Genomic DNA, 8,908 nt, shown 5'->3' on the forward strand with positions numbered 1-8,908 from the left:
TTTAATTTGTAATTACATTCAAATCACATTCTAAATAATTAGCTAAATAAAAATGTTATATTTTCATCTTTCAAATAATGAAATTGACATTTTTAAAACGACGTGTGCACAATGTTCCGTATATTATTTGAAGAATAAAATTGCACATACATATATTGTATATAATATGTATAAAATAAATCAATCCTTCAATATAGCTGCATATACATACATATACTGCATCCTCACTTTGGAATTGAGGGTGAGACAAGTTTACCTCTGATGAGCTAATATCACCTCTTCCTTATTTGATAAAAGAAAAATTACAAAGTGTACATACCACCTATATTACATACCGCCAAGCATAATCAACGACCTCATAGGTGGGCCCCACGACATGGCTAGCCCCGCCTATGGCATGCATCCGGTAGGCCGACACCCGAGCTACGTTGTCATGGTGGAGGTCGACCGGTACCTCGTAGGGAGGCCACCCTCCCATGCTCTCCAAGAGGCTTCAAGAGAAGCAATATGTATGTTGTGTCCCACATCGGAAATGTAAACTAGATGGGGACTTCCTTTAGCTATAAAAGGGAAGTCCTCCCCTTCTTAGAGAGGATGGATCCATGATCCCTATACTTGTATCACTACAAAGGTCACTTGGCCTCACTCATAGTAAACTATCTAAGTGGACGTAGCCTTGCCTCAAGAGCAAGGTGAACCACTATACATGCGGTGTTATATCTCTCTCTCTCTCTCCATCATGATCCACACACACATCCCGTTCCGTATTCTTCAGCAGAAACACAAAGTGAATCAAATTAACTTAACTTCTGCAACAAATTCTTCAATGTTCTTATCAGAACTACCCCCTTCATCGACTGCCTCTTTAGCTAGTTCTTTCCACCTTAATGAAGCTTTTCTCATCTTCATCCCTTTCTCCTCTTCCATAACTTGCTTAATACACTTTGCTATTTCTTGTTTTGTAGCAATACCCTTCTCATTCTTCTTCACTCTGACTCCTGCTTTCCATACATCCTCAACAAATTTGGCATTAGTTGCTTGATCAGCCCATTGTGGCATTGTCACCATCGGTACTCCAAAGCTCAATGCTTCGAGAACGGAATTCCATCCGCAATGAGTAACAAAGCATCGCACAGCTTTGTGAGCCAAAACTTGTAGCTGAGGGCACCAGCTCACAACCAAACCCTTCTCTGATGTCTCCTCTAAGAAATTACCAGGAAGTTTTTCCATTTCTGATTCTCTAACTGCCCACATGAAGTTGTAGTTCATATCCCTCAGTCCCCATGCTAGCTCCTCTATCTGCTCCATTTTGAGATTGGCCAAGCTTCCAAATGATGCATAAACGATGGAGCTAGATTCTTTAGAGTCTAGCCACTCCATACAAGTCTCCACATTAGGTTTGAACATACTGAGGCTATATTCCTTGTCATCCTCCAATCGTTTGTCCAAAAACATTGATGGAACCGTTGGTCCTATGGTCCTGACCGGCCACTCTTGATTTATCATCCATTTCACTACCTAACGAAGTAGACATACAAATTAACAATACTAATCAATCAACACGTACAATATAAAAGTCAGTAAGCGTACAAATTAATTAGAAGATCATGCATGTCAGCAGAACGAACAGTGGCATCTAATTTTAAATTAATTCCTACTACGTGAATGCATATATGCCTAGTGCTGTGATGGATATGATAAATGCAGGAATTATACACACACACACACACACTGATGAATCAATGAAGTTAAATAACCTAGCTAGTTACGAACCTCCTCTTCCAACTTTTCAAAAGTGCAAATGAAGAGCCATTTTAGTGTTCCGATATTGGAGTATTGACCGAGAGTAAGTTCAAGATAAGCTGGGTAGGAGTCAACATCACGAAGAAATGAGGGTAGATCAGCGAAACCTAGAGGTGGCATAGAAGGCAGTGATAATGTTGTAGTGGACCGATCAATTTCTGAGGGAATCTTTAGTGCTCCTTGAAGGAAGTGTTCGTAGATGGCTACGACTGAAGATGAGTTTGTGAAGAATGGAGCTCCATCTATGCCGTGTTGTCGCGCTATATCTAAAGCCCACGGCATACCTGAGTGGTACACCAAGAATTTCAGTTCCGGGTAGCTGCTGCTGGCATCATCATCATGATCGTCGCTATGAGGAGTACTAGTACCATTCTTTTTCTTGCTCTTGCTCTTGTTCTTGATCCTGGTGATGAGGTCGGCTAAAGTCTGTGTAGTCACCCTTGTGAAACGCTCAGTGGATTCGTCAATGGATTCGGTTCTGTGAACAAATTCGGAGCCGTCGGAAATTAGTTCGAGGTCGAATCCTAAAGAGCTTAGTCGTTCGGGTGCTGCTTGGAACCGGTGCATGGCAGAGATGGTAGTGACTACTGTGACCTTGAGACCCTTGGAGACGAGGCGCTTGGCGAATTGGACCATTGGGTTCATGTGACCCTGAACAGGAAAGGGGAATACCAGGACGTGACTTTGAGGTTGAGGTTGCGGTTGCGGTTGCGGTTGAGCTTCAGCCGCTGCACCATTGCCGTTTCCCATTGTCATTTCCATTTGTTTCTTCTCCATTTCCATCCAATTAAGTGAATTAACAAGGAAAGAATTAATGGATCACAAATGAAGGCAAGTAGCTATCTAACTAGCTCGAAATGATAGGATTATATATAGATAACACGAAGTGATTTGGCTAAATACACGTATACGTACGTACTTCCCGTATAAATAATTAGCGTTTGATTGGTAGATTTGGGTTGACAGTTGGATAGCCCCGATGCAAGACAAACACGATGGCAACCAAATCATTGTTGGATGGAATATTGCCTTCCGATTGAAAAAGGATATCGGTAGCATTGTCCTTAATTTCCGAATTCACTGGCTGCCACACGTAGCTCGGTGACTAGTAATAATGGATCATAGTCATGATTTTCTAGACTAGTAGTACGTAGTATAACCAAATCACTGACTCAGATTTCAAAACTATTTTAATACATATGAAAAAATCGACATATTATTATATCACTTCTGTGCTACTCATCGTGCCTAGTATCACGGGATAACGCTTTCAGCCGGCCTATAGTATATGTGGCTTAGCTCTGTATACTGCAGTATGGTGTTTAAGCTTAATGAGCTTGAACACTTGCTAGCTAGCTCACAAGAGATAGAACGAGGATGCAACAGAAAAATGAACAAGTATGCGTTAATTCAAGTGCTTGGAATAGATTAATCCCACAATTTTTGATGAACTCCCCTCTCTATATTCATGCCCAGCCGTGTTTGAGGTTTGAGATATTCTCTTTTTCCCCGAAGCATCAAGTCCAGCAACCAAGAAGCCCATATCGGCATCTACAGATATAAGACAAATTGGGTCCAAACATTGGAAGCCCAATCCAGCTTGGTGAACTCACCACTATCGGACCCTGTTGCTGCTCGCCTTACTTCTACTCGGAAAAAGCGCCCAACGCAAATCAATGCATGTGAACAATTCATTCCAGAAATGTAAGGTACGTCATTTTCAGTTGTACGCGTGTCTCCATCAATCCTTCATGACTGATGTTCATCATCAAGCTGCTACTGTCAGCAGAAAGTGATCGATCGATGACCACTACTGCATGGGAAGCTTTGAAGGTTTTGACATCATTGCTTATGTTTTGAAGTACCGGTAGATCCAGGGAACTGGACGGCTGCTGTAAATGTGTATATGTTTCTCATACAAGTTAATTGGTTTTCATTTTTACCGCAATAATTGTTGGCGTGAGTCCTACCGACAAGGATGGCCGACAATGCTGGAATGCTGGCGTGAATCATGCCATTATATTAGGAATATTCCTTTTGTAATAATATCCTTTTGTAATAGGATTTGATGTATCTGTGTATATATACTCTGTTCTTAGAGAAGAAATATATCAGAAAATCTCCCAATCCTCTCGTTCTTTCTGACTTGGTATCAGAGCAGAGATCCAATTTGGACTCTGTCTGTTCCGCCGTGCTTTCTTTTGTTTTTCGGGTTCTTTTGTTACCGTTCGTTTCCGGTTCTTTGGGCCTTTTTGTTACCATCACCGCGCGCTGTTCCTGCAGCAGAAGCTTTGTCCAAAATCTGCAGCAGTTCGGCCCATTCCAAAACCCTCAGCAGCAGCTCCGTATCTTTCCCACAAGTCCGCAACAGCTCCGTGCCGTTCCAGCAGCAGCAGCTCTATCCAACACCAGCAGCAGCAGCAATCCGACATCATTTGCAGCAGCAGCAGTGGCTCTGTCCAGCTCCACCGCAACTGCAGCCTTCTGAAGCAGCTCCGCCTCAACGCAGCAGCAGCTCGACCACCGCAGCTTCTCTCTGCCTCGAAACCGGACGCTGTGCAGAGCTCGACCCACAGATCCACGCTGTCATAATCAAGATATATTTTCAACCCAATGTATACAGAGAGAGAAGGAGGGCTGAGGTTTGGGTTGGTCGACTGAGCAACAGAAGGCGAGAGAGAGAGAGAGAAAGGCATAATTGAGAAATGGGTCTGTGATGATTCTCCCACCATTTTGACACTTTCCACCACCCACTTTTTATTTTATTAAACTTTCCAACACCACCATACTTATGCCGTACCACCTTTCGGCACTTTCCACACTTCCCAATTTCTTTTATTAACTTTCCACATTTTCCACCCATTAAACAAAAGCCCTTCCTTCATCTTTGTTTGCCACCAAATTCGATAGCTTTGGCACGTATCACTACATTGAAAGCTTTCAATTAAACAAAAGTCCATCCTTCATTCTCATTCTCACTTAAAAAAAAAAAAAAAAAAAAATTAAAAAAAAAAAAAAAAATTTTGCATATGGCTTGTAACTATTGCAAGGAAGTTGGTCATTTCAAGAATCAATGTTCTAAGTTGCAAAGATTTCATTCCAACAATTCTGGTTGGAGTGGAGGGAGCAATACTGGAGGGAGTAGAAGTCAGAGAGGCAAAGTTGCAGTCCAACAAGTACCAGAACCTGATTTCTACAGTGTTGAAGGGCAAGACCTCTCTAAGGATAATGTTTTCTTGACTAAGAAAACTCGAGGTAAAATTGGTATTGCTTTACATGTTTCTGACTTTACTGGTAGTGATACATGGATAATTGATTCTGGTGCGACTGATCATATGACCTACGACAAGTCTTTCTTTGTGTCTATGTCATCTCCTTCTATATCTCATGTCTTTAATGCAAATGGTGCGTCTTTTCCGGTCCTAGGTATTGGGTCTATTCAGGTTACACCGTCCATTGTTTTGCATGATGTCCTTTATGTACCCTCGTTGTCTCATCATCTTTTATCTGTATCTCAACTGAATTCACAGAATCAGTGCTCTGTAACCTTTTATCCAATGTATGTTGTTTTTCAAAATCTGTGCAATCGGGTGATTATTGGCAAGGGAGACCTGAGGGGGAGACTGTTTCACTTGGATTACATGTACGCAGGACAAACACAAGTACCGGAACAGCCTTTGGCCCTGACATTGAGTTCTGATCGATTGAGTGAGGTATGGTTGTGGCACAGACGTTTGGGTCATCCATCTTTTGGGGTTATGAAAAAGTCTATGCCTTCGTTATTTTTGGGAATAAGTGATTCTAGCTTGCATTGTGAAACTTGTGCTTTGGCTAAGAGTCATAGGTCTAGTTATCATTCGAGCTTTCATTCTAGTATCATGCCTTTTGAGTTAATTCATTCAGACTTGTGGGGTCCTTCAAAACATTCTACCCTTTCTGGAATGCGATATTTTGTGTTATTTGTCGATGACTTTACCCGACTATCCTGGGTTGTCTTACTTAAGTCCAAAGATTCTGTTTTCTCTGCCTTTACAGCATTTCATAGTCTTATTCGTACTCAATATGATGCTAATGTTAAGGTCTTTCGTTCCGATAATGGAGGTGAGTTTGTTAATCATTCTTTTCATGAATATTTCCAACACCATGGTATAATCCATCAAACTTCTTGCCCACAGACACCTGAGCAAAATGGGGTGTCTGAACGGAAAAATCGTCACCTTCTGGAAATGGCTCGGTCCCTTTTGCTTAGTGCTAACATGCCTAAGTACCTTTGGGGAGAGGCCGTTTTGTGTGCTTCTCATCTTATCAATCGCCTTCCATCCGCCCCTCTTCAAGGTCGGGTCCCACTTGAGGTCTTGTCTGACTACGTTTCTATCCCATCATCTAATACTCTTCCTGCTCGTGTCTTTGGTTGTGTTGCATATGTTCATCTGTATAAGAATCAAAGGTCAAAATTGGATGCTAGAGCCCTTAAGTGTGTCTTTGTTGGTTATAGCTCTCATCAGAAAGGTTACAAATGTTATCATCCTCAATCCCAGAAATTTTATGTCACCATGGATGTTACTTTCAGTGAAGATGCTTGTTATTTCTTGCCTCCTGTGACTCCTCCTCAGGGGGAGAGGTCTTATTATTATGAAGATTTATTCAATGGGCAAGATGAGAGTCTGGCATCTGAATCCTTAAGGTTGGAGTGTTTAGGAACAGAGCTGGAAAAGGAGGATAGAAGCTCTACCGACCCATCGTCTGAGTTGGAAACGGAAAACAGGGGTTCGGCAGGAAAAGAAACCCCGGGCAATGTGTTACGGACTGGTCAATTGGATCAATCTGACCGGTCGGTCGAGGAGGCCGTTTCAGACCCTGTTCTGCAGTCTTCTGATGGTGTTTTGAATAATTCTTCTGTCTCTCCCTCTCCTTCAGCGGTCTCACCTGCTCAATCATCACCCGAGGTATGTCCTAATCCTTCCTTGTCTAATAGTCCTTCTGTGTCTGGTAGTGTTCCCACCAAAACCTTGCCCATTCGTTCAACCCGTGGTCAGCCTCCGAAACACTATGAACCTGTTCTAAGTGCTAAAACTAAATACCCTATTGCTAATTATGTGTCGACCCATAGGTTATCTAAACCGTATGTAGCCTTTGTGAATCAATTATCTTCTGTGTCTCTTCCTAGTAAAGTGCAGGAAGCCATGAAGGATGAGAAGTGGATGAAAGCAATGACAGTCGAGATGGATGCTCTTGAGAAGAATCGTACGTGGGAGTTAGTATCATTACCACCCGGGAAGAAGACAGTTGGTTGTAGGTGGGTGTATACAGTGAAACATAATTCAGATGGTTCAGTGGACCGGTACAAGGCAAGATTAGTGGCTAAAGGCTATACTCAGAAGTATGGAGTGGATTACGATGAGACATTTGCACCATTGGCCAAAATTAACACAATTCGGGTACTTCTTTCGTTAGCTGCTAATCTTGATTGGTATTTGCAACAATTTGATGTTAAGAATGCATTCTTGCATGGTGACCTGCATGAAGAAGTTTATATGGATTTGCCTCCTGGATATGGTACTTCCACTGGAGAACAGGTGGTGTGCAAGTTGAAGAAGTCACTTTATGGCTTGAAGCAGTCTCCCAGAGCTTGGTTTGGCCGATTCACCAAGTTCATGAAGAAAATTGGATACCGACAGAGCAATTCAGATCACACCTTATTCCTTAAACATCGGTGTGGTAAGGTGACTGCCTTGATTATTTATGTTGATGACATGGTTGTGACAGGTGATGATATTGAGGAGATTCAAAGGTTACAAGGTCAGTTATCTTCTGAATTTGAGATGAAAGATTTGGGTAATTTGAAATATTTCTTGGGAATTGAAGTTGCTCGTGGGAAGGATTGTATTGTGTTGAGTCAAAGGAAGTATGTCTTAGACTTGTTGGCAGAAACAGGTATGCTGGATTGTAGACCTGTTGATACTCCTATCGAGCAGAATCATCGGTTAGCAGAGTACTTGGACCAAGTACCTACAAATAAAGGGAGATACCAGAGGTTAGTTGGACGGTTGATTTATTTGTCCCACACTAGACCAGATTTAGCCTATGCAGTTAGTGTGGTGAGTCAGTTTATGCACAATCCCAGTGAGGTCCATATGGATGCTGTATTTCGTATTTTACAGTATTTAAAGTCTGCTCCAGGGAAAGGATTAATCTTTTCAAAACACAATCACTTGGATGTTTTTGGATACACAGATGCAGACTGGGCAGGTAATATTACAGATCGTAGGTCTACTTCGGGATACTTCACATTTGTGGGTGGTAACTTGGTTACTTGGAAGAGCAAGAAACAAAAGGTGGTGGCTCGCTCCAGTGCAGAAGCAGAGTATAGAGGAATAGCCCGAGGACTTTGTGAGATGTTGTGGTTGAGAAATTTGTTGAGAGATTTGGGGTTCAAGCAACAAAAAGCTATGCCGCTTTATTGTGATAATAAGGCTGCAATTGAAATTGCTCACAATCCAGTTCAACATGATCGCACGAAACATGTGGAGGTAGATCGACACTTCATTAAAGAAAAGCTGGATGGACATATCATTTTGTTTCCCTTCGTTCCTACTGAAGAGCAATTGGCAGATATTCTTACAAAGGCTCTATCAAGTAAAGCCTTTTATGACTCACTTGACAAGTTGGGCATCTGTGATCTGTATGCACCAACTTGAGGGGGAGTGTTGGCGTGAGTCCTACCGACAAGGATGGCCGACAATGCTGGAATGCTGGCGTGAATCATGCCATTATATTAGGAATATTCCTTTTGTAATAATATCCTTTTGTAATAGGATTTGATGTATCTGTGTATATATACTCTGTTCTTAGAGAAGAAATATATCAGAAAATCTCCCAATCCTCTCGTTCTTTCTGACTATAATAGATCGTCGAAAACTCAAAATAAACTAAGAAAACGTGGTCATCAATGAACTCGCACTTGCCTTGATTAATTGGTTTGATATTTTTGGGTTGCGATTCTTTTGCTTTTGCAGCATTAAAATTGCCTAGCTAGCTTTCTACTTTTGATATATAGCGATCGCAGCATTGTTATTAAAGATAGATAGATTTACAGACAACACAA

The 8,908-nt window shown here is 41.7% G+C and overlaps 1 protein-coding gene across 1 annotated transcript; it reads right to left on the reverse strand.

Annotated features, from left to right (window-relative positions):
* Positions 1 to 105: 105 nt before the first annotated feature.
* On the reverse strand, positions 106 to 2,652 carry LOC133708268 (mogroside IE synthase-like). Its single transcript, XM_062133730.1, has 2 exons — positions 1,774 to 2,652; positions 106 to 1,518 (listed from the first exon to the last, which is right to left on the reverse strand). The coding sequence occupies exons 1-2, from the start codon at positions 2,584 to 2,586 to the stop codon at positions 793 to 795; spliced, it is 1,539 nt and encodes a 512-aa protein (XP_061989714.1). The 5' UTR covers positions 2,587 to 2,652; the 3' UTR covers positions 106 to 792.
* Between the last annotated feature and the right edge of the window lie 6,256 nt (positions 2,653 to 8,908).

This window comes from Rosa rugosa, chromosome 1, assembly GCF_958449725.1.
Source record: "Rosa rugosa chromosome 1, drRosRugo1.1, whole genome shotgun sequence".
NCBI lineage: Eukaryota > Viridiplantae > Streptophyta > Magnoliopsida > Rosales > Rosaceae > Rosa > Rosa rugosa.